This window comes from Megalobrama amblycephala, linkage group LG12 (assembly GCF_018812025.1).
Source record: "Megalobrama amblycephala isolate DHTTF-2021 linkage group LG12, ASM1881202v1, whole genome shotgun sequence".
NCBI lineage: Eukaryota > Metazoa > Chordata > Actinopteri > Cypriniformes > Xenocyprididae > Megalobrama > Megalobrama amblycephala.
The window spans coordinates 38,251,688-38,279,264 of NC_063055.1; the positions used below are offsets into that span (position 1 = coordinate 38,251,688).

The 27,577-nt window shown below is 36.5% G+C and overlaps 1 protein-coding gene across 2 annotated transcripts; it reads right to left on the reverse strand.

The window, feature by feature from the left end:
- Positions 1 to 1,024: 1,024 nt before the first annotated feature.
- Positions 1,025 to 27,446, reverse strand: nr5a1a (nuclear receptor subfamily 5, group A, member 1a). 2 transcript variants are annotated; one of them, XM_048211055.1, is made up of 8 exons: positions 27,301 to 27,446; positions 25,924 to 26,067; positions 24,837 to 24,978; positions 20,996 to 21,480; positions 14,887 to 15,045; positions 10,278 to 10,397; positions 9,812 to 9,956; positions 1,025 to 4,073 (listed from the first exon to the last, which is right to left on the reverse strand). In XM_048211055.1, the coding sequence occupies exons 2-8, from the start codon at positions 26,035 to 26,037 to the stop codon at positions 3,817 to 3,819; spliced, it is 1,422 nt and encodes a 473-aa protein (XP_048067012.1). In that variant the 5' UTR covers positions 26,038 to 26,067; positions 27,301 to 27,446; the 3' UTR covers positions 1,025 to 3,816. The 2 variants fall into 2 exon arrangements, with proteins under 2 accessions (XP_048067012.1, XP_048067013.1); XM_048211056.1 differs by lacking the exon at positions 27,301 to 27,446 and adding an exon at positions 26,244 to 27,007.
- Positions 27,447 to 27,577: the final 131 nt, after the last annotated feature.

Consider the following 27,577-nt stretch of genomic DNA (forward strand, 5'->3'; position numbering starts at 1 on the left):
CACACACACAATCGCACACAGACACTCAGACACACATGCACACACACAATCACAAACACACAAAGATATCGCACACACATACTCAGATGCACACACTGAGAGATAATAACACACACAGACACAATCGCACACGCAGATACACACTGACTCACATGCACACACACACAGACAAAAACATACAGACACACACAATCGCACACACGCAGATACACACACACACTCAGACATGCACACACAGACAAAAACACACACAGACACATTCTGATGCACGTGCACGCACACACACACAATTGCTCACACACAGAGACAAAAACAGATACACACACACTCTGACACACATGCACAGACACACAATTGCTCACACACAGAGACAAAAACAGACACGCACACACTCTGACGCACATGCACAGACACACAATTGCTCACACACAGAGACAAAAACAGACACGCACACACACACACACACACACACACACACACAGATACACACACATAGATGCACATGCACACACAGACACATTCTGATGCACGTGCATGCACACACACACACACACAATTGCTCACACACACACACACACAGAGACAAAAACAGACACGCACACACACACACACACACACACACACAGATACACACACATAGATGCACATGCACACACAGACACATTCTGATGCACGTGCACGCACACACACACAATTGCTCACACACAGAGACAAAAACAGATACACACACACTCTGACACACATGCACAGACACACAATTGCTCACACACACACACACACAGAGACAAAAACAGACACGCACACACACACACACACACACACACACACAGATACACACACATAGATGCACATGCACACACAGACACATTCTGATGCACGTGCATGCACACACACACACACGATTGCTCACACACACACACACACGGAGACAAAAACACAGACACGCACACATGCACAGACACACAAACACACACAGGCACATGCAATCACACACACACAAACAAACACACACACACACGCAGCATGTTTTTATTTGATTTTATTGCGACCAAATTTTTCAATTAAATGGAAAGACAAATAAATGTGTAATCTATGTAAAAATGTGCTTTAAATACATTCATTGATACTGTAAATTACATTATCTCAATAAATACCTTCTTTTGTTTAATTTGATTGTTGTTATCAGCCCCTTTTGGAATGTTTTTTAAAATAGCTACTGAATTGACAAGAAAAGTACAAAACTCATCCTCCATTTAAAAGCACAGGAGCAATAAGGTAAATAACATAAATACATAAATATCGCTCTTAGACTATAGAGAGCAACCGTCGGTTCCAGAAGTAAAACTACATCACCCATGATGCTGTATAGAAAATTCCACCTATCAGAGAGTCGAAACCAGCAGAACGCATCAAAAGAGATATTTAGCTCCGCCCACTTCCATGAAGCACTGCCAGTGATGTAATCGAGTCAGTCTTCCTACGCTCTACAAATACTTAAAAATGTGTATATATACTGTGAATGCAGGTAAAGTGGGCCGTTTGATTGTACTGTGCTCAATGGGTTTACACATACAAAGCATAACAATGGTATTTAAATGTGCAGTGTGTACATTTTAGCGGCATCTAGTGGTGCGGTTGAGAATTGCTCAGTCCGCTGCTCACCCCTCCCGGTGGCAGACACAGGATGAAGATGTCGTCTGTGACAGCAGAGAGTAGTCAGTCAAGCAATGAGGTTTCTTCTTACTTCTAACAAAAGAACAGTCTCTGTTTCTAATAAACCAGACGACAACTACTACTACTACTTCTTCGTGTGTATTCAAAGTAGTGACGATGCAAGCTGCCTCTAAAAACACCAAAGAAGAAGAACAACAACAACATAGTGACGAAACGCGCTCTGTAGAACAGTTTGTCCATTTAGGGCTGCTGTAGAAACATGTCGGCACATAATGGTGCTTTAACATGTAAAGAGACCCGCGAAGAAGAACAACTAGATAGAAATGGCTCATTCTAAGGTAATGAAAACATAACGCTTCATTATGTAAGGTCTTTATACTCCACTTAAAACATAGCTATGTATTATATTGCATTTCTGTCAATAGATCCTCCTAAAATTTACAGACTGCACCTTTAATTGAAGAGACACTATTTATGATAAAATAGATTTGGCTGATGCAATATGATACTGGTGGGCGTAGCCACATCTCAAAGGAGGACTGTCTCATGCTGAAAGGCAAAAAACCCTTTGACACAAGATTTCATTTCTAACTTATAAGGTTGCTCACAAAGGGGCCATTTACACAACACCATTTTCAACTAAAAACTGAAACCTTTTTATGTTTTGGCCATTCATTTACATGACAATGGCATTTTGGGGGCCTGAAAATGCAAACTTTGAAAACGGGTTTCAAAGTGCAAGTATTTGAAAACAAGACCATTATCGTCTCCACGTAAACTACAAAAACACAAATTTATGAAACAGTGACATCATGCATATTACGTGTTCAGTCTATAGGCGCATAGTTTTTTTTTTTTTTTTTTTTTTACAAAGTGACATCGCCATCTGCTGGCTTGGCAGCAGAATACAGCAAATTTTCATGTGTGAACAAGAATCGCTTTGACAACATTGTCATCTATACGCGAAAAATGCAAAAGAAAACCTGTTTTTAGTACATCGTTTTCATGTAAACATACCCTAAATGTAAACAAATATTATTGTGACAGTTCCTATTTTGTTTGTTACTACAGTTTACAGGGAATAAAATGCAAAGAATAACATTTTAAAAAATGTGTTTGTTTTACATATTAAATGCTCCTCTTATTACGGTTTTTGTTAGCTGATTTGTTGTTGCATGTGTTTATAGTCACATTTGAATATGTTGTAGAGTAATTTTCATCCATATTCTGATATTCAAATTTAATATCAACACAGCATTTGTTATATAACATATGTTCTTTTTGGGGGGGTTTTAAATGTAAATTTGTTGAATATAATTGAAATGTTTTTTAATATAAATGTATATGTTAATAAACAGAAGTGTTTTTAAAATTTTATTTTCTGTTAAATCAGGGATGGCCCACTTTACCTGAAAAGAAACTTGTCTGGAGTGCATATATACCTATAAAGTATATACCTTGCAAATAACACATTATGAACTGTATTCAAATGGAAATATTATAGCTGGACCTTAAAAGCATTAAAGAAAAGAAAAGAACATAAGGTACATTTAACAAAAAAGAGGGCCACTTTATCTGCTTTCAGCCGATGCATATTTTGTAATAAACTTAAAATATATTGTTTTATATATATAATTAACATTTTCAAATAAGTTCCATATTTCTCCATCATTTTTCATTCGATTATACTGTTCGCAGTGCTTCATGGGATTGTAGTTTTTCCCTCACTAAAGCTGTTAAGTACTTTTCATCCGATTTTCAAATACTTTTTTGCTTCACATCAGTGTTTGTAATGTTATGAATCACCTCGTGGCTTATAATGCTTAAACAAAGACCTTTTAAAAAAAAAAAAAAAATCTGTATGGCAGAAATGAATGGAAAAAATACTTCCGAAACCAGCTGTTGCACTCTATAGAGATTATACTCTGCAATTATTACCTTTATAGCCGAGACGCTAAGAGCACTAAGAAGGAAACACTATGCAAATATAAAAACACCTCCGTGTCCATCAGTGATTGTCATGCTTAAAAAGGAATACAGATTCTGTACATTCATCACGTAAGGTATGAAATAATTGCCTTTGGAAAACTGTTCACCATCCATCTTGCACATATGGCTTAAACTCTGGTTCGAATGTCAGGTTCAGACCGCGGTCGACCTCTTGGCGTGAAGCATTTCTATGAGCAGGTTGTTGCACGGCACCTCTCCGCACAGATGCTTGTAGCACAGATAGTCCTCGGCCTGCGCGCTGAGCGAACGCACCTCAGGCAGCCGCAGTATGAGCTGACCGAAGCGGTCCAGACACTGAGGGTACGAGTAGAGCGTGTACTCCAGCAGAGCGCCGTTCACCTGCTCCTGGACGCTCTCCACAAACTGCTGGTTCTCCAGGAGCTTCACATCTGAGGACCAGACAAATCATTATAGTCTGTGTGTGTGTGTGTGTGTGTGTGTGTGTGTGTGTGTGTGTGTGTGTGTGTGTGTGTGTGTGTGTGTGTGTGTGTGTGTGTAGAGCAGATTCTAGCCATTCTGATGCCCTAAATCCCTATTGGCGACTCCCCCAGACATAATTACTTTTATTAAGTTTTGCATTTGGATACATATTTAGATATTACCAATGACTATTTTTTTGTCAACATTTTGATGTTTTTTGTTTGAAATGATTTTAAGTGTCAGTTTTTGCATTATTATTAGCGTCAAACCTATAAACCCTTTAGCTACCCCAAACTACATATAAAAGCTTGATCAGTCAAGTAGTCATGTTAAATCCTGATTCAGTGCGGTCGGGGATGAGGAAGAATCCAGCTACGTCTTCCTTGCCTACTTATTAGCCTCTTCCGGGGCTTCCTCGTGGCCAACGGCTAGGGTTTTCTGGCCCACCGAATACCTTGGTCCAAAGTGGACCGGCTCGGGCTTGAGGGAGTGGCTACGAACAAAGGCGGAGTTTATCTGAGTCAGGAATATAGACTGTAAAAAAATATAGACGTAGCGTCCGTGACGTCACCCATAGAGTTCTGAACAGCAGTTTTGACGCGTAAATGAGGCCGCGGCCATCTTAGCTGCTCTCTGTCATCGTTCTTCAAGAAATAATGCAATCTGAGCAGTGTTTATGTTGTAAAACTGTATACGATCGTATCTAACAAACATATGAGCCCGTGTCCAAAGTATATTTTTTCAAAATAGTGCAGCAGTTTTAGTTATAATATCCAAGCAGTGCTGTCGGATTTTGATATCCTCCCGCCATTGTCATTGTAGTAAATCTCACAACCAAAACTTTCAGCCAATGCCACGATCCAACAACGTGTGTTCTGTGTCTCTTCCCCATGCATGCACATCTACACAGACACACATCAGTCTCGAATATTATGCAGCAAGCCATATTTTATAATTGTATAAAATAATCGAGCACAAAAACGGCTGAGATGCCAAATTCAGCGGCAGCTGAGGTAACATGACGGCTCACAGACAGCAGCGCAATCTACCTGTCACTCAAGTGACCACGCCCTTAATTATGCAGAACTTTAAGGCTTAATATAATTTAAAAGAATGAGTTAGAAAAAAATTCACCCCCCTCACAGTTGTCATGAAGGGCAAAATTAGCAGTATAGACCAAAACCACAATTTGAACCAACTTGTAAACATGTTTTTTTCTGCTGTAAACTTGGCCAATTTAACATGGGGCTCAATGAGATTCTGCTCTCTTTTGGAGCCTGTCCCTAGCGGCCAGTCGATGAATCGCAGTTTAAGCCACTTCTGTATTGGCTTCACGAGAAACTGGGGGAGGTTGCCGCTTGGTCAGGAACCGGCAGCGCTGCGGATGATTTCATATACCAGCTAACATAAGCATTAAAAACTTTGGTAGCACTTTATTTTACAGTCCTGTTCCCCATGTTCATACTATGTACTTATTATAGTAATTGCAATAACTGGGTAATAACTAGGTACTAACCCTGATCCTACCCCCAAACCTAACCTTAATCAATGTTTCTTAGGTAAGTACACTGTAAGTACATATATTAGCTTACTTTCAGACAGCAGCAAGTGTTTGAAATAACCTCTGATGTGGATTCTGATCACCGTATAAGGCAGAAATATTTATATGCGATGCAAAAGACTATGCGTGCTAACCATCACCAGAGTAAACATGGTAAATGCTTGAAGAAATTTATTTTAATTTATCTGTCCGTCTCGTCTCTTAACAGACTGTCTGATATCCATATTTATCTCTGCATATCTCATAAAATAAAGCAACTTTTTTTATTTTGAGAGCTTCCCCTGTTTCTCTGACTGAAAATATAACTATTGGGACTGTCACTGTCGTATTTTTGGTGGAAAACACACTGATCAGGCATAACATTATGACCACTGGCAGGTGAAGTGAATAACACTGATCATCTCTTCATCACGGCACCTGTAAGTGGGTGGATATATTAGGCAGCAAGTGAACATTTTGTCCTCAAAGTTGATGTGTTAGAAGCAGGAAAAATGGGAAAGCGTAAGGATTTGAGTGAGTTTGACGAGGACCAAATTGTGATGATTAGGTCAGTGCTACAGGCCCGAGGCTATTGGCCCAGCCCGGCCCGTTGAAAGCCCTGGCTCACACTGGCCCGAAAAGCTGAACCTCCCCTATAAATAACACAATGCTATGCCCTCTATGGTGCTGCTCGCATTAAGTGCTGTTAGAATTGAATGAATCTATTCAGTAAAGATGTGTTCATTTTGACAAAACTGTTTTGATCTTTTGATCAAAATTGATCTTGTGCATTAGCACATTTTACTATACTAATATGTTTTAATTGGCCGTTAAAGTTTTATATGGGACAATACACACTGATCCTTTAACAATGCATTGGAGCAAACATGTTTTTGGATGTGCAAGTTAGAGAAGAGAGCTTTATAGAGGTAAAATATAACTGCGCACTCACTTCAGCATTTTATAAAAACATAATAAACCTGATAGATAATGTGGACAATATCAAAGATCTTTGACCTTGTGGGAACATTTTTGGTCCCCATGAGGAAACAGCTTATAAATCATACTAAGTGATGTTTTTGAAAATGAAAAAAATGCAGAAAGTTTTCTATGATGTGTAGGTTTAGGGTTAGGGGATAGAATATACAGTTAATAAAAATCATTATGTCTATGGAAAGAGCCCATAAAACATGAAAACCCAACGTGCGTGTGTGTGTGTGTGTGTGTGTGTGTGTGTGTGTGTGTGTGTTAGGGTGACAATAGTCTGACCCATTAATGGAGCACTTTAAAGCATTAGCAGAGCTCATCAGAAGAGCCATTCACACAGTAATTAAAATGTTGAATAATCTTTTCAGTACATTTGAAGGACACAAATTACTCAATAAAGCTGCTTTCACTTGGGCAAAGAATGAAAAAAAAAATCAATGTGACGGAGTGAGAGGAGATGACACATTCTTTCTCTTTCAAATGCAGTTTTCTCCTTTCAGATATGTTTGTTTATTGTGCCTAATGAAATTGTAATTGGACATTTCTAGGAAAGCGTTTGTTGCTGGGTACAAGAGCAGACTGTCTTTAGATGGTGTTGTATTTATTCATTTATTAAGTGCTTGCAATATTTATTGAACTGTGCTGAGTTTAGGATATGCATTAAAGGTGCTAAAGAGGATGTTTTGTTTTATACATTTTTGCAATATTACTTGAAACTGTCTTTACTAACTGATAAAAGACTATTTATTAGGTGCACTGAAAGGAATAATATTAATATACATCATCTGTGCACGAGGTAGGGCCTTAAAAACATCAGCCAATCGTTTACGTGATCATCGCGTAAACGATTGGCCCTCTGGCTTGTCAATCACTGCCGTGACGTTCCTTGTGAAAGACGCGCGGCTGCTCGCTCCAGTAACTTTCCACACTCCACAGGCGCCGCATGCAATGTTTTTGTCAGGAGACAGGAGTAACAACTGCAGATTATGAGTTACCTGCGGTGAGTCCGACATAATGAATCCACTAACACGACACAGCGAATGCCGGTGGTAAACACTCGTGTTTCAATACTCGTGCACGAGTTTTGGGAGGCGTTCCTTCGAAATGAGCTGTGAAGGAGGGGGCTGTTCTGATTTACATTTTTGCTGTTTCATGAATTTTTGTTTTGTAATTGTTCGACTGTTCACATTTTGTCTAAACTCTACTCGACTGTTTAATGACAGGCTCATTGTGACAACTTACCCCATCTATCCTGCGTATTGGGGCATGTTGTCACAAACTTTGTATGTTTAATGTTTTTCGGAATTACTCAAATGTGCAATTAGCTTATTTGTATTGTTTTCATTACAATTTAAGGCAGGCTCTCATCCTTTTTTTGTCTACAAGGCTCCCGATTGTACACAACAATATTGTACACAACAAGCCAATGACTTCCAATGGTTTATGATTTACTAGATATGGATCAAGAATAAGCATTCTTAAAAATATTTTTACCTGTAATTTCTACCTGATAAAATATTTTGGAGCTTGCCATAACTACATAAAAAAAGAGTATTTATAAAATGTATAAAAATGCCCATTAAAATTCATTAAAATTAAAAAATATATATTTTTAGTCTGTTTATTTTAATCCTTGTTTATTATATTATATTATATTATATTATATTATATTATATTATATTATATTATATTATATTATATTATATTATATTATATTATATTATATTATATTATATTATATTATATTATATTATATTATATTATATTAGGGTCAAAGATGAAAAAGTTTTTCCAAGCATCAAAACAATTAGTGTAATACAGCTTTAAATTGTTGTTTTTCAATACATCAGAATGGATCAAATTTGCTTGTTTTTTTCTGAGCAAAAATTAAATATCATACATTTTTACCATGATTTACAGAAGACACCCAATAAAATGTTATTCAATATAACAATCTCGTCAGGGATATTTCCAACAAATATCTATTTATGGCCTATTAAAGACTAATTACTTGTAATTTTACATTTTTAAACGTTGTCACTCTCCTAGGTTTTGCCCATTTGTCAGCAAGAATTTTTTACTCATTTAAAATGCAATAAAATTTAGTATGCACACTTATTTTATATATTTTAATACGTACAGGTCAGAATAATTATGTTGTTTCAATTTTACATAAATATAAGTTACACTGAATGACAATGGAACATTTCACCCACATTTTGACATTTTATTCTCCCAAAACTTATTTGAAACATTAAAAGTAGACATTTTAGTTGCATTTAATGCATTTTCTATGTATATAAAATCACTTTTGTAAATTTCTATTGATGCGTACATCTAAATGTCTTTGACCCATAAGCATTAAAATAAACTGATTAATATATTATACCGTATATATATTGTTATGAACCCTTGGTTGAGAACCTCTGCTTTAAAGTCTATAAACCATATAAAAATGACCATGAAAAAATAAACCTACTTTATATTCAGTGGAGTAAAATGTGTGACAACATGCCTAAAAATTCTTAAAATGTGCAACCACAGCAGTTTATGGCTTTATTACTACAACTCTTTGTATTATGGATTCATTTTCACTGGATGGAAGTGTCAAGATGCTAAATTGAGGCAGATCATTTTTTTAATCCAATAAGCAGACATGAGCGTAAACTACAATGGAAATACGTTTACTAAATAAATCCTTCCATGCGCAAAAAAACTCAGATGTGATTGGATAACGGGACTAACCAGCGGACCAATCGCATCGCAGCATCTCAAATGTTGGTTTGGTGGTTCTGAAACGCCTGAGTCAAAGTCTGTCATCAGAATGATGTGGTTTAATTCCCTCCAGAAGCGTCTCACACGATTGTGTTCATCCGAACGCAAGAGAACATGACGGTGTTTATAGCATTTCGTCTGTGCGCTCTGAGACCAAAGTCATTTCTGATGTATGAAAAAACTTCCATTTTTATTATATTTTGCACCAATTTCCCAGGAAGTGACGATGGTTCTCTTGAATTTATCTCGTTTATTCACAAATGTTTTGTGTGATATTCAAATTGGGAACTTTGGATAGAAACCATAGCTACTGTGTCTCACTATGTACTAAAAAGTATGTAGTTTTCCATCATCATCATCAGCAGCAGCAGAGTGGCGTGTGAACTGGGTCAGAGTCAGACTCACTGGGGTTGAAGAGGATGAGGAACTTCAGACAGGCCATCTCTCTTCTGTCCACCTGCAGCAGCTGCAGTCTCCTGGCCAGCTCCTGTCCTCTCTGCACCATACTGGACAGAGGCGGCCCCGCGTCAGACACCGCGGACAGATCCACCTACAGCACAACACCTTCATTACTCTGCAGATCTTGAGGCGTTTCAAGACAACATCACTCATGCTTCAATAAAGTTTGGAGCATTAAACGGCCAAATAACAACACGTGAAGCCTGAAAGCTGTCTTAAATAATATGCACACAGATTATTTAACTAAGAGTCATCCTCCCTCCTTCCTCACGATTATATTAGTCATGTGACAAATGCAAAAGCATATGCATTTACTGTTTGAGATGTTTAACATAGATGCCCCATTGAAATGTTCTGCTTTTCCATAATGATATGAAATTGTTATTATTAATGATCGCTTGGAAAAACTCACCTCCTGTCCTGTAATGAGTAGCAGACTGCTGTCTCTCCCATGATGCACCTGTCTGCAGATATGATCGAGAAGCAGCAGCTCGCTCCAGCAGTTATGCAGCAGTCGCATCTGATCTCCTACCTAAATCATGGGAAATGAAGAGCTGTTATGTACTCACAGTTTTAGACCTCGATGATTTAAAGCATAATATTGTAACTGAAGTGTCAGGTGTGGGTCATTGTGAGGACTTTGAAGAGAAGAATAAACAGAACACAGCTTAATCCTCCCTAATGGAGGAGAAACATGGTTCAGTTTTCGAAACACTGCTTCATGAAACCTTTACGAATCTTTAGTTTCGAATCAGGGGTTCGGAGTGCGTATCAAACCGCCAAAGTCACATGATTTCAGTAAACGAGGTTTCGTTACGTCATAACTGTTTCAAAATAATGCAAAATGCACACGGCAAACAAACACAACAAAAGCCGTGTGCTCACACTAACCCACAGGACAGAAAAGCACATGGCAGGATATCGTCAGGAACCATGAGTGTTCATTTTGTTTTGCCTGTATATGTTTTTTTGACTCTCAAAGTGACGGTAGCTATTGATTTGCATTATATGAGTCACCAGGGAGCACAGTTTCAGCTAAAATTCTTATTAATTTCTACTGAAGAAAAAAAGTCAGCTACATCTTGGATGGCCTGAGGGTGAGTAAGTGAACAGCACATTTTCAATTTTGGGTGAACTATCCCTTTAAAGGATTAGTTCACTTCAGAATTCAAATTTCCTGATAATTTACTCTCCTCCATGTCATCCAAGATGTTCATTTCTTTCTTTCTTCAGACGAAAAGAAATGAAGGTTTTTGAGGAAAACATTCCAGGATTATTCTCCATATAGTGGACTTCACTGGGGTTCAGCGGGTTGAAGGTCCAAATTTCAAGTTTCAGTGCAGCTTCAAAGAGCTCTACATGATCCCAGACGAGGAATAAGAGTCTTATCTAGAGAAACCATCACTCATTTTCTAAAAAAAAATTTAAAATGTAGACTTTTTGACCACAAATGCTCGTCTTGCACTGCTCTGTGATGCTCCACGCATGACGTAATCATGTTGGAAAGGTCACACGTGACGTAGGTGGAAGTACCGATCCAGTGTTTCCATAGCGAACGTTCAAAGACTAAGTCAAATGCCCTTTACAAAAAAAGGTAAAACAACGATGTTGGACGATTTTGAAGTTGGAGAAGTTTTTCGCCCTACCGCAGTTCTTCCACCTACGTCACGTGTGAGCTTTCTGCATAACCTGATGTTGCTGAGTTCAACATGTTTCTGGGTCAACATTCAAATCAACCAATCAGATTTCAGGTTTACAGATTGTGTCAAGTTTAGGCTTAAAATCATGAATTGGTGCTTCTACATCAGTGTTATTCATCTATCATTTCCCTCTGATTTTTGGGATAACTTATAGGTAGGGTTAGGTTTAGGGGTAGGAATAGGGTTAAGACTAAATTTTCAGACTGGAATGTTGTTCCAGGATCAACAAAATATGTTGACCCAGGAACACATCTAACTCAGCAATATCAGGACGTGCGAGCTTTCCAAAGTGATTACGTAATGCATGGCAAATCGCAGAGCAGTGCAAGACGAGCATTTATGATTAAAAAGTAATTTTTTATTTTTTTCTTAGTAAATGGCCGATGGTTTCTCTAGATAAGACTCTTATTCCTCGTCTGGGATCATGTAGAGCTCTTTGAAGCTGCACTGAAACTCACATTTGGACCTTCAACCCGTTGAACCCCAGTGAAGTCCACTATATGGAGAAAAATCCTGGAATGTTTTCCTCAAAAACCTTAAAGGGTTAGTTCACCCAAAAATAAAAATTCTGTCATTAATTACTCACCCTCATGTCGTTCCACACCCGTAAGACCTTCATTCATCTTCAGAACACAAATTAAGATATTTTTGATGAAATCCGAGAGGTTTATGACTCGTCCGTAGACAGCAATTTAATCAACACTTTTAAGGTCCAGAAAGGTACTAAAGACATCGTTAAAACAGTCATGTGACTGCAGTGGTTCAACCTTAATGTTATGAAGAGACGAGAATACTTTTTGTGCGCAAAAACAAAACAAAAATAGCGACTTTATTCAACAATTTCTTCTATTGTTGTTTACGTCCAGCGCTTCCAGGTTCTACGTCAGAACGAGTCATTGGCCGGCTCCTGTGTCAGTATCACACGCATGTGATACACGCTTTGGCCAATACTGAGCCGGCATTCGGACGTAAACACGGAAGCCTTCACTGTGCTAACTGTCATCTGCGTAAGGATAAAGAGAATGAAGAGAAGAAATTGTTGAACAAAATTGTTATTTTTGTTTTGTTTTTGCGCACAAAAAGTATTCTCGTCTCTTCATAACATTAATGCTGAACCACTGCAGTCACATGACTGTTTTAACAATGTCTTTAGTACCTTTCTGGACCTTGAAAGTGTTGATTATATTGCTGTCTATGGACAAGACATATACCTCTCAGATTTCATCAAAAATATCTTAATTTGTGTTCTGAAGAAAGAAAGACATGAACATTTTGGATGATATGGTGGTGAGTAAATTATCAGGAAATTTTAATTCTGAACTAATCCTTTAAATAGCCTGTGTGCAGCACTACGTCTTTTTATAACATGAGATTTTGGGCAAATGACAGTAAAAACTGAGTGTCCACATAACTACAGTAAACTTTACAACTTGTAAGCTGATTAAAGCATAATGTGAAGCATTTACTGCCTCAAATGCGGCCGTTCTGATGATGGACAAAACATGTCCGACATTCACTGGTCTAAAGCCTTCATTTGAGCTTGACTTTGGTAGAATGTTAATAACACGACACATGCAAGTGTCTGACCATATGTAAAGCCACAATATCAACTTTGACAACAGTGTTTATTTTAGAAATAGTGTGTTTTTTGTTTTCTTTTTTTTTTCACTTTTGGACATGAGGTTTCCACCCAACAGTGACAAGATATAGTTTAATACGTATGTAAGCTACCGGGGTCGGGGTGGGGGTTATTTGAGGGCCACAAAAATGTATTTTCCCTACATTGCAATATGAGGTAAATCCGGCCCTGACTGGACCACATTGACTTTAATTGTATGGACAGTTGAAAATAAAAGAAGATATTTTTCATTTACTCATGTTATCTTTCACTTTCCTTGTATATGCAGAAAAAATATATATATATTTCTTTGCATTCCACAGTAGAAAGAAACTCATACAGGTTTGGAATGACATGAGAGTTCATAAGCAGAGACGAGCGATTGGTTTTTGGTCAAATAAATGTGAGATCTCAAAGCTTGCCTTTTGTGTAAATGAGTGTATGTGGGAAAAGCCTGGGTCCATACAAGCTGCTCTAACATCCAAAGCAATACAACCCTGGCATACAGATGAGTGGCTAAGCGGACAGAGATCATAAAGCGAGGGAACGAGAGTCCTTGTGGGTTGTATTTACGAGTGGCAGACGATGACCTCTCGCACCTCCTCACCTCTCGTCCTTCATCGGTCTCTCCATCTCCATGTCCACGTCTTCCTCCCCCATATACCCTGTGCTCATATACAGCGCTCCGGTTTTGAAGGCCATGTCATGTCAGTGTTCTGACACGCAGTGGGCGGCAGTAAAGAAGCGTAGCGCCACATATATCAACCTCAGCACAGACACAATTACTCAAACCATATATCCACATCTAATCCACAGCCTGGAGCCCTGCCGACTTGACCTCACTCATGTTTGTGTCACACTTTAGACTGCCACGCACAAACCTAATAGCATGTACGCAACAAACACGCGCTAAGTAGAGTTTAATAAAACCCCTTTTCAATCCGAATGCACATTTTTCCACATGGCACGATACCTTTCAGAGGTCGGGAACAATGCGGCGGAGAGGGAGCGCTAGGATTCCTGAGTTATCTGCTGCGCGGAATGTAATTAAGCGCTTCTGAAAGCATTTTCAAACGGACACATTTCACGCTTGCAATCCTGACGCCGGTTGCCATGACCACAGAATGGAATGCACCGTGCGAAAAATATGCAACGGTTATGCAGGTGTGACAAAGTTTGAAATTCTACAAGATTTGCTTGAATTCATTCTTATCGACCGAATATATTCGCTCTGATATCTGTTGGGGCTGATGATAAAGGCATTTATAAGAGGTCAGAGCTCTTTGGGAATGAAGTTTGAGAGGGCAGTGTCAACATTGTATCTGTTTCTGAATCACAGCAGCAACAAATCTTCTGTGATTTGCAACACTCCCTGATGTGAACCAACTGAGTGTCCAGATCTGATATATTTAGCTAAAATTCAAAAGTCAAAACCTCTGGAGACCGAGCAAGAATTCCAACTTTGACGCTTCTACACAGATATCAGCGAAACTACCACTAAAATCCAAACATTCAAATGTAATCTTCGTTTTAAAGCTGCTTGAGAACAATATCTGAATGCCTCGGCGTCCCTAAATGTTATCTTTCACTAAGATACATGATTTGGCGACAAAATAGCAGACTTTCTCCAAAATAGTTTGGCTTTTATTAGACAAAACACTTATTTGGATGATCAGAGATCACGTCTTATCTCAGAGCTGTACCTTTAGTTCCTTGAAGAAGACACAGCTTCTTGCCCACTCCACAATTGAGAACAATGTCTGATCCGCCATGACACACAGCAGGCTGAAGGGCCGCGGTTTATCCAGTTTACCCCTGCCGCTCTGCTCCTGGTGAAGGTACGCACAGATCTTCCCTCTCACCTGCACACATGAAGCCAAGTGCATGCATAAGAATGGTGTAATATTAAATACATTTGCTCTGTTTTTACTGCATTCATTGAAAAATAGTGTTTTAGTAAAAAAATTATGTTTTTTTTTCTAAAATGTTTTAATAAAATATATTATTTTATATGGAAATAAATGGTCTTTAATTTAGAGGTGAATATTACCATGCAATAAATGCAAAATATTAAAGAAAAAATAGTAATACTTTACAATATGGTCCTATTAGTTAACATCAGATAATGCATTAAAGGGTTAGTTCACCCAAAATGAAAATTCTGTCATTTATTCCTCACCCTCATGTCATTCTACACCTGTAAGACTTTCGTTCATCTTCGGAACACAAATTAAGATATTTTTGATGAAATCTGATGGCTCAGTGAGGCCTGCATAGCCAGCAATATCATTTTCTCTCTCAAGATCCATTAATGTACTAAAAACATATTTAAATCAGTTCATGTGAGTACAGCGGTTCAATATTAATATTATAAAGCCACGAGAATATTTTTGTGCGCAAAAAAACCCCAAAAATGTCTTTTTAACAATATATCTTGAAGGCCGATTTCAAAACACTGCTTCAGAGCTTTACCAATCTTTTGTGTCGAATCAGTGATTCCGATCACGTATCAAACCACCAAACCGCTGAAATCACATGACTTTGGCGCTTCGAAGCACTGATTCGATTAGTAAAGCTCTGAAGCTTCATGAAGCAGTGTTTTGAAATCGGCCATCACTAGATTTTGTTAAAAAGTTTTGTTTTTTGGGGCACAAAAATATTCTCGTCGCTTTATAATATTAAGGTTGAACCACTGTACTCTGAACATGAACTGATTTAAATATGTTTTTAGTACATTAATGGATCTTGAGAGAGGAAATATCATTGCTGGCATCAGATTTCATCAAAAATAACTTAATTTGTGTTCAGAAGATGAATGAAGGTCTTACGGGTGTGGAACGACATGAGGGTGAGTAATTAATGACATTATTTTTATTTTTGGGTGAACTAACCCTTTAACTAACAATGATCAATACATTTGTTACAGTATTTATTAGGGATGCGCTGATGTATCGGCCAATAATCGGTATCGGCTGATAAAAGCTATTTTTTTCACTATTGTTTAAAAACAGCCGATAATCGGTGCCGATTATATCCTGTCAATGAAAAGGAGGCATAAAAAAAGTGAATTTAACCCTTATGCACTGTTTGTTTGGAGTGAACACTCGTGCTGTTTGGGGTCTCCAGAGACCCCAGTTAACAAAATGTAATTTTGTAACAATATATATATATATATATATATATATATATATATATATATATATATATATATATATTCTTTAAACAAATGTAATTTTACTCAGTTTATTAATGTTTTTTTCTCCACATTTGTGCAGGTTCTGGAGGATTTATGATATTTTTTAAATTGATATAAATAAATTTAAGGATATTTTTTAAAATAGGTTTTTATACAAAAACAGTTTTTTTTTTTTTTTTTTATGTAAAATTCACTTTATAAAAGACCCACATTTCTAACATTAATAATTTGATGGTTCAGTATAAGATTTTTGCCCATCTTTTGGAAAATGCAGTTTTAAAAGTAACCAGTTTACCAGTAGATGGCTGCAGAGCTCCACTATTTGCTATTTGACTAACTGAAAGACATCTTTTCACAAGTTTTTCCAGTTGGATTCATATCTACATATTATGAAATCACAATTATAACAATAAAAATTACTTTTTGTCAAAGTTTAGCATTTTTTGTACTGAAAATCAGTTTTTCAATAATGTTACACTATGATTAGAATCAAACCTGAACAAGATGTTACAAAGAGAAAAGTTTTTAGAGTCTTTAGAGTTTATCATTTATTTCAGACATCTGTTTTTCATATAATTCTACAAATTTAATCTGCAATTCAGTTACTAAATAAACAGAACAAAAATGAACAGTTATTTTACATATTGAGTACAAATACACAACACGAACATCACAATGCAATGAACTGAACAGCAATAACAAATGAGAACAAATGTGTGTGTGTGTGTGTGTGTGTGTAGGTGTGTGTGTGTGTGTGTGTGTGTGTGTGTGAGCATGATCATTTTGCATTGTGGACATTTTAAAGTGTGCCACTTCATTTGTGTCTATGTGTGTTCTGCGTTGTTTCTGATTTTGAGGATGAATTTCCTAAGCGGGGTCTCTGAATGTGCCTTTTTTTCACACAACCATAAAAACAGATATTATTCCAATTTATTTTTTTTGTTTGTAGATCTAGAAAGTGTTGACAACTGTACAAAGTCTCATGTAATTTGGACAAAGAGAACTTCTTTTTTATTTCAGCAAACATCATTTGGGGTCACAAAGACCCCGAACAGCACCAAAGGGTAAAGGCGGTCGAAGTTAATGCGACAATACTGCATTAAAGTCTCCCTGAAATTTAAAAATGTAAGTTTTTTTAGCTTTTAGTATGAATATGTTAGCCTAAGGTTATGAATAAGCTGGTGTGTTCCAAAACAATGACAAACTTCACATTTAGGAGACATAAGCATTCAAATCTTACAGTCTCTCACTTCCACTAAAATGGATCACGGATTTTCATGACATCACCGCGGACTTCAGTTTCTCGTCAAATCTTCTGTCCAATCAAATGCTCTCTAGAATCTAAAGTCCCGCCCCTCCTACACTATAAACAGACACTGAAGCTGTGGCTGAAATCGGCCATTTGTTCACACATTTACTAGTATATATATGGTATATAGTGCACAATATAGAGAATAGGGAACGATTCAGACAGTGTAAATATGCTTTCCACTGACGACGCAAATAAAGTCAGTTTTCACGCCACAGTGCGAGCACAGTCTGCTCCGGTTCAGAGACACGAGAGCACAGAGCGGATCATACGCGCGAGTCGGCTCAGACCACGAGACGTTCAGACACATTTGAATTCTGCAAACAATGATATACTTTAAAGCAATGTGGAGCAGAAACGGTTAGAGATTATGAGGAAAATTGGGTTTTATGAGCTCAACGGCTCTGGCCAAGCTGTGATCTAGGCGAAACGCTATTGGCTATTTTGAAAAAGGGGAGGAGCTTCTAGATATATCCCACTCTCTGTTTCATTGGAAATTACATCAACACAGTGAATAAAGCTGTGCGTTCCAAGGCACTTCAGTGGGCCTTTAACATTAAAAAAATATAGCTACATTAATGCAGGCTCCAACTGACCCTATGATCCACCCATAGTTCAAGCCAGGGTTGCCAGGTCTGCAGGTTTTCCTACACCAAACGTTATTTGTAGCATGCCTCTCATCAAATAATAATTGTGCTTTGTTACTTCTGATATGAAAAAACGTCTCAGCTTTCAAATTCTGTCCATTTTATCAGAAAACTCTAACAATAAATGTCGTTTTGATGCTCTTAAATGTGACGTGACAGATCGCTGAGTCTTTTCCTCCACTTGAATACAAGTTATAGGAAGAAATGAACATGAATGAACATCAAAAGATAAGTTGAAAGATACAGACAACTTATCAAAATGAATCATGTTTCATGTAATCAATGTTTCAGCCACCAGAAAGACATCAATAAAACAGCGTGTGAACAATGTGTCACTTAACGTTGCATTTACCTCAGGAAAGTTCACAGTTCAATAGTAAGCTATAAAAACACTAGAGAGGAGCTTATTAACTGTTAATTATATGTTTGAATAAATCTGTCAGGAAGACAAGTGTTTATTATTTACAAACATTTGAGATTTTATTTGAGTGTAATTATTATATCTGAAAATAAATAGTTTGGGTTAATATTTTAGCAATGTACCGAATGAGAGGGTTCTCTGTATAGTTTACAACATTAGTTGGGAGAGATTTTCCTTAAGAAAATCAAAGCAGATATATTTCAGAATAATCAGCTGTGGTATCCACGGAGAAATTTAGTATCGGTGCATCTCTTTATTAATCTTTATTAACGTTAGTTATTAACAATACAATTGTTCCTTGTTAATTCATATTAGCTCAGGTCCATTAAATAATATTAACTTTTGATTTTAATAGTGTATTAGCAAATATTGAAGATTAATAGGCTAAATGTTTTTTTTATTATAAGTTCATGTAACTAATGTTAACAAATGGACCTTATTGTAAAGTGTTACTGAAAAATATATACATTATTGAACTAAAATATAGCACAATGTTACATTTAAAATGTTACATTTATGGTCTTTTTTTGAATTAGCCACAACATTATTATGCATCTTTTGAAATCCCAGAATCCACCTCTCTTAAAGGCACAGTACACACAAAAATAAAAACTGGCATCATTCATTCAACCTCATGCTGTTTCAAACCTGTATGACCAATGTAAGTGGGTTTTTTTTCCCATACAATGAAAATCAATGGGGTCCAACAAAGTTTATGCTGACCGCATTGACTTTCATTGTATGGCTGAGGCATTCTTTAAAATATCTTTTGCATTTCACTTAATAAAGAAAGTCATACAGGTTTGTAAAGACTGTTTACATTTTAGAAATACCACAGACAATGAGGGAAACATGTTCCCACACAATATTTGAATTATTGTTCAATCAATGCCAGAAATCTTTACATTGTAAAAAGTGATTTTCGTAGATAACCTTAAAATCTAAATTAATTGGTTTTGTTCAATGGCATTCAATCTGACTAAAACTGACTAAAGAAAAGAAAAAAAGTAACAAATGTCATTTTTATGGGTTAAATGGACCTGCATTATATTATAGGTGTCTTTACTATGTACTAACATTTAAATTTATCAGTTGATACAATGCACTTATTGTGTATATACATGTTTTACACTGTACTATTTAAAAAGGTTACACTTCATTGTAAGGTACCCTTGTAACTAAGTTACTGAGTAATATTAATTAACAACATGTACTTACTATATCATTAGGTTTAGGGTTGTATGAAACTGCATAATTTACTGTTATACTATAGTACAGTAAAAAATGCTGGTTTAAAAACATCCCAACTTATGTTGAAAATGGACAAACCCAGTGATTGGGTTGTTTTGACCCAGCGGTTGGGTTAAATGTTTGACCCAACATGCTGGGTAGTTTTATTTAACTCAACTATTGTTTAAAAATGACTGTATGTCTGGATTAAAACGAACCCAAAATATGTTGGAAATTACAAATCAGACACATAATTACTAGAGGCAACAATAATAATCAAAAGTAAGAAATTTAATAAACGTTTATTGTTTAATTATTATTCATTAAACTTATCAATAAATGTTCATGTATAAAACATATTAATACATGTTAATTTCCAATATATTTTGGGTTCATTTTAAGCAAGAAATACAGTCATTTTTAAACAATAGTTGGGTTAAATAAAACTACCCAGCAGGTTGAGCAAACATTTAACCCAATCGCTGGGTTTGTCCATTTTCAACCCAACATGGGTTGTTTTTAACCCAGCATTTTTAAAGTGTACACTCTAAAAAACGTTGGGTTGTTTCAACCCATGTTTGGCTCAAACGGTTGGCACAAACCCATTTTTTTAATTACATTTTTAAACCCAATGATTGGGTTTGTCCATATTTGACCCAAACATGGGTTGAAACAACTCAACATTTTTTAGAGTCTAAGTACATGTAAAATGTTTAACAGGGACAATGCAAAATAAAGTGTTACCCCTTAAAAAACACCCGCCTGTTAATACATCTGTAATCTATAATTACACTGTTAACCCACCCTTAAATCTACCATACCGCCAAACCTGTCCTGACCTTTCCCGTATCCACCTCAACAGTGTTTAGCAACACAACATCAACACAATAAGCACACTGAACCTAATAATTAGTTTTTGTTGATGTTAGTACTGATAGTTAAAGTCTCCTCCTAAATAAAGTAGATTTTAGCCACTTTTTTAGTGTGCATTGATCGATCTGATTCCTACCTGCTCCTCATCCGGATCGCAGATGACCAGCTCCAGCACCAGTGGAGGCATCCCGGGGTTCATGGGGCTGGAGTGCGGGGACGCGGGCATGCAGCCGTCAGGGTACGGGTACCCGAGAGAGGAGTCTGGTGAACTGGAGTACGCATCTGGGTACTCTGCCTTGATGGATCTGCTCGGTAAAGAGGGAGCGGTGTACTGGTACTGAGCCGGGAAGGAGCCGTAGCTCTGCAGCGCTACACCCAGCGCCGGAGGGCAGAGCGGAGGGCAGTCGTACTCGGGAGAGGAGAGAGAAGGGGGGTGGAGGCCCGACAGAGATCCGGGAAGAGGGTACTCCGTCTGGCTGGTGGACAGGAGGGTCGGGTTGGACTCTATCTTAAAGCCGCTGGCTCTGATTAAAGCTCTCTTCTGCTGTTTCAGGGCACGGTCACGCTTGTACATGGGGCCGAACTTGTTCCTTCCTCCTCTCATTCGATCTGCACGGACCGCTGGGAAAAGAGAGAGAGCGGCAGGATGCATTCAGAAGTCACGCTTTACATTAGGTGTCTTCAACCACTATGTACTCATATCAAAAAAATAAAAAATAATTGTTAGATACAGTGTGCTTGATGTGTTGATGTTGTACTGTAAAACACTTGTGCTGCTGCAGAGGTGGATACACACTCTAAAAAAAGCTGGGTTAAAAACAACCCAAGTTGGGTTGAAAATGAACAAACCCAGTGATTGGGTTAAACTGCTCGGCAGTTTTGTTTAACTACTATTGTTTAAAAATGACTAAATATCTGGCTTAAAATGAACCCAAAATATGTTGGAAATTAAAAATCAGACGCATAATTACTCCAGGAAACAATAATAATCAAAAGGTGAACATTTATTAATAAGAAATTTAATACATGTTTATTATTTAATTATTATGCATTAAACTTATCTTCATTTATTAAACATATAAATAAATGTTAATTTCCGACATACATTAGGTTCATTTTAAGCAATACAGTCATTTCTGAACAATAATTAAGTTAAATAAAACTACCCAGCAGGTTGAGTAAAACATTTAACCCAGTCGCTGGGTTTGTCTATATTTAACCCAGCTTGGGTTGTTTTTAACCCAGCATTTTTTATAATGTATACGTTTAAAATATGAGTAGAGTGTAAAAACATGTACAGCAGTGGACAAAAGTGATGTCCGGAGGGGATATTTGATTTTAATAACCTTACACTCTAAAAAATGCTGGGTTAAAAACAACCCAAGTTGGGTTGAAAATGGACAAACCCAGTGATTGGGTTGTTTTAACCCAGCAATTGGTTAAATGCTTGCCCAACCTGCTGGGTAGTTTTATTTAACTCAACTATTGTTTTAAAATGACTGTATTGCTTGCTTAAAATGAACCCAAAATATATTGAAAATGAACATTTATTAATACACTGTAAACCAGAGTAAGTTTGCAAAACTCAAAAAAAAAAAAAAAAACTGAGGCAATCGGTTACATCAAAAATTTTAAGTTGAGAAATTCCAAGTTTAAGTAAGCAGAACTAGTAGATTTTTATTTTGTACTCATACATTTTAATTGTTCTAATATTGAAATATTTCAGTAAACTAATTGATACATTTAACTTAAAATTATCCTGCATGCTGGGAAATAGAAATCCTGCAGTTTCAGATAAACTTAAGTTTGTCTAAATTAAAAGAAGTTAGTTCATAAAACTCAAAACAATGAAACAGTTCAGTTTACTTAAAATATGTCAGATCTGTGAACTCGAAAGAAAAAAAAAGTGCTAAATACTCATAAAAGTTAAATTGACTGAACTAATTAGTTGAATTTAAGTTTGTCCAACTCAAACCAATTAATTATTTTGAGCATTGGGGTTTACAGTGATAAGTTTAATGAATAATAATTAAATAATAAACATTTATGAAATTGCTTATTAATAAATGATGACCTTTTTATTATTATTGTTGCCTCTAATAATTATGTGTCTGATTTTTAATTTCCAACCTATTTTAGGTTCATTTGAAGCCAGACATATAGTCATTTTTAAACAATAGTTGAGTTAAATAAAACTACCCAGCAGGTTGAGCAAATATTTAACCCAATCGCTGGGTTTGTCCATTTTCAACCCAACTTGGGTTGTTTTTAACCCAGCATTTTTTAGAGTGCACATTTTAAATATGAGTAGAGTGTAAAAACATGTACAGTAGTGGCAAAAGTGATGTCTGGAGGGGATATTTATTGTTAATGACCTCAGTCATTAAAAGCTGCATTAAACCATTCAAAATATGAGGAAAGAACAAAACATTAAACTTGATTAAGGTTTTTATCAGACAAAATTATTTATCCAAAAAGACAAACTAGCTACAGGTTACATACTATACAAATAAAATGCATAGAAAAGCAAAAAGCTGACAGGAAAAAGCCACAACATAATCAGTTATTAATATTTCATTGGTCCTCTCTAGTGTTCATAATTTCTTTGTATGACAACTTGGCCAAAAATAATGTTGGCACAATTTGGCATGTTTTGGTAATGCTGTATTTTACAGTGTCCTTGTTACATGTACATGTTACATGTAGTTACTGTAGTAATAACTATAAATTATGCATAATTACAAGCAACTAACTAAACCCTAACCCTAGAGTAAGTACATGTAGTTAATTATTATTACTCAGTACTTAAATATATAATTACACTGTGACACGGACACCTTAAAATAAAGTCTAACCCAAATTTAGTAATATCTGAATAAAAGGTGAAGCTTTGACCACTACTGTACGTCACAATAATTCTACAATAAGTGCACATAGTGTTTAATATAAAGTGGGACCAAATATTATTTACATTTTGCAGATGTACTCTTCATCGGATACAATGTAAGAAGGATATTTTCGGAGAACCGTGATTAAAAAGCCAAATAAAGCAAGGAATGCTTGGCACGGTTTTGCTTAAGTAAGTCAGGGCGAAAGCAAGTGGATATTTCTCTTCATATGGACATTTTCCGCTCTGGTTTTTGTGAACTCTCCAACTGGAGTCTCCACGAATCCGCGAGTCTTATCAGCGCATGAGGAATGTGTCACAGGCGCGCGCGGAAACAGGTGCTTCTCTGCACTCGGCCTGGGAATCGCGCGCACCACAGCAAAATAAGAGACGACGAGGATATCTTCCACCAAATAAAACTTTCAAATAATGAATTTAAATGGATTTGGGAGAGAATACACTGTTAAAATGGTTTAACTTATCGCCTAACCTTACTGAGTTCATTTAAACTAAAAACTTGAGTTGATACACAGAAAGAGAGTAGTTTATTCAACAGAAACTCTAAATATTAAGTTATTTGAACAACGTTTGTGAACCTAAGCTGATTTGATAAAAGGTTTGTGAAAAGTTGTGATAGCAAATCATAAAAATATTTTTTTTACAGTGTACAAACATTTTAAAGTTTTACTAATATAGATCTACATGTTGCACAAGTGTCAAGACACATTATTGATTACATTTAAGTTTATTTAGATGTGTTATTAGAGTTTAAAACCCATAATGAACGAATGTCATTGAATATGATCAAAATAATTCTAATTCATGATCATGAATTATTACATTAAATGGTTTCCTGTTTTGTCCAGATATATTTTACTGATGTTTTTAATGAGTGAGGAGTGATGCTCACCCTCATAAACATATATAATATCATATAATAAGCATTATATTCGGCCATGATCAAACACACAACTGTTCAAGACAGCAACAGAATCAGGACATTCAGGGCGACTTCTTATAAATCTGACGAGGATCCTTTACAGCAAAAGCCAAATGTTTTTCAGTTTGTCTGATGAGAAGCTGTGCTTACCCTCGAGTCTCATGCCGACGCTGAGGCACTTCTGGAAGCGGCAGAAAGGGCATCTCTTCCTCTGGGTTTTGTCGATGCCACAGTCCTGGTTCTGTGTGCACGTGTATCTCTTGTTATTCTGAACCGTCCTCTTGAAAAACCCCTGTCATGATAATAAGAATTACATTCTGTCAGGTTGTGTCAACTTTTAAAAAAACAGTTGCATGTAATCTTAATAGGCCATTTTAGAAATTAGTTGCAGCCTTCTTAGATGTGAATCTCTACACTCTTAAAATGGAACCTTTTCAATGCACTAAAGGATGTTTATAGTGTAAAAAGGTTCTTTAGATTATTAGAATGTTCATCACACAAAGAATAAAAAAGGTCATTTTAAGAACTTCACTGAAAGGTTCTTTGCGGAACTAAATGGTTCTACTATGACATTTGGAACATTTATTTTCAAGAGTGTAGCAGCCAATGGGCTATTGAAAAGTATGCATACCTGATACAACCAAAACATATTATTAGGCTATGTACAAATTACTAAATGAATTGCATTAATAAAATGAACAAAGACTGCAATGTAGTAATGCTTTTCATAACATACATTAAAATAATTAGCCTACACTCTAAAAAACGGCCAACATGTTGTGCAGTTTTATTTAACTCAACTATTGTTTAAAAATGACTTCATTAAAATGAACCCAAAATGGGTTGGAAATAATAAATCAGACACATAATTACTAGAGGCAACAATAATAATCAGAAGATACGCATTTATAAGCAATGTAATAAATGTTTATTGTTTAATTATTATTCATTAAACTTATTAATAAATATTCATTTATTAAACATTAATAACTGTTAATTTCCAACATACTTTGGGTTCATTTTAAGCAAGCAATACAGTCATTTTAAACAATAGTTGAGTTAAATAAAACTACCCAGCAGGTTGATCAAACATTTAACCCATTTGCCGGGTTTGTCCATTTTCAATCCAACATGGGTTGTTTTTAACCCAACATGTATTTTTTTACACATTCAATTTTATAGCCTAATTATAACCCGAAATATTTACGCATTCATAAAAAGAGAACTATAATCGTACCTTACAACTTTCGCAGGTAAGAAGGCCGTAATGATATCCGGACACTTTATCCCCGCACACCGGACACAGTTCCTCCAGCTCTTCATCTGCCGTGAAGTCCATCCTCCTCTCCATCAACTCAATCACCTGATTCTGTTAGACACGCTGGGATTGTTCCAGACGGGGCAAATAAACCGTGTTAACATTCTTCAAATTATTATTGATAGTGAATGGAGAAATAAAAAAGACTGGTTACTTGTGCACGTGCATTCTGTATCTAAACCACATCAATTCCACAAAACATCTTCATCGCGTAAAGCACATAATGCGCTGTGAAATACCTTCGCGAATCCCCGAACAGTGATCAGAGAAAGCGACGCTCGACCGTGTCAAAGTGTCCAATCAAACGACGTTCATGGGAGAAAAATAATAATGCTGGATCCAGAGCTCCCAAAGCATCTCTTTTATTCTGTGCACGCAGAGGAAAGATGGATTTTTATCATATTGACTCTTGTCATGTCGCCTGACCACCCACACACCCACACACACACCTACTCCCACGCCCACCACACACACACACACACACACACGCACACCACAAGATGAACAAGATCAGTTCACTAATAGTTTGCACGAAAAAGGATTGATTATAATAATAATTATTAATATTTGATTGTATTGCTGTTATTATTAATTATAATTTATTGATAAACAAACAAAAAAAAGTTACATTCTGATCATTTTATATGTAAATTAAATCTACACACTAGAAAGCCAAATTGTTATGAATTTATACATATAGTGGAATTTATCGCTATTTTTTGATTTTCTCTCTCTCCTTTAAAGACTTTTTAAATCGAATTAGTTTTCTGAATGTTTTGTAAACTAATGATACAGAAAATGTCTTTGTTTTGCGTTAAAGCAATGCAATATATTTAAATAAAGAAATATTAAAATGATGCAAAAAGCTAAGCTTTAAAAAAGAAAAACTTTAATGGAAAGAAATTCCTATAAGAAATATTTCACATTTCCCTTTAATAACCTTTTCAGTTAATTTATTTATCCACAACTGAACTATATCTGTGCATAAAAGAAACCGTTTCTAAGATATCCATGTTTAACTACATGAAAATGCATGAAACTCATGAATATCTGTGCACTGATTCAGCGGCAGAATGAGCTTTAATCAACGCATTTTAATGATGCAAGATCATACATGAATGCTGTTTGAAACAACTGTACCTATATTACAGACGAGACGCTTAGATATTAATTCGCCTGTATTCGATGTTTTTTTGTGCTTCACGGAGTGAGAATTGAAACTTAAATTGCGTGACGACGAGAAAAGAGTCCAAATGAAGCGCATTTTCTTCAGAATGATTGTTTTTCAAAGCTTACCATGAACCTGCGCGAGCAGCATGCGTGAGCGGCTTCACACGAGCGTCGTTCCCGTTCGGCTCCAGTGATGTAACGCGGTCCGTTCAGTCCTTCAGAAACTTCAGGAGGAATCTAACAGGTCTCAGGTCTTCCTCGGAGTCTGAACGTCTTCCTCTGAGTGTTGGCGAGGTCTTCATTGGATAGCGCGCTCATGTGACAGCTCTCGTGAAGATGATGCGCGCCAGTCTTTACAGCCGCAGCATTTTATTATCAGTCCAGAGGGGGAAAAAGTTTGGCC

Coding starts and splice junctions, on each gene's coding strand:
- nr5a1a (XM_048211055.1), bottom strand. CDS start 26,037: ATGGAGAGGAGGATGGACTTCACGGCAGATGAAGAGCTGGAGGAACTG. Junction 24,979..25,923: donor TTACCTGCGAAAGTTGTAAG/GTACGATTATAG, acceptor TTATCATGACAG/GGGTTTTTCAAGAGGACGGT. Junction 10,398..14,886: donor TCTTCTTCAAGGAACTAAAG/GTACAGCTCTGA, acceptor CCCATGATTTAG/GTAGGAGATCAGATGCGACT.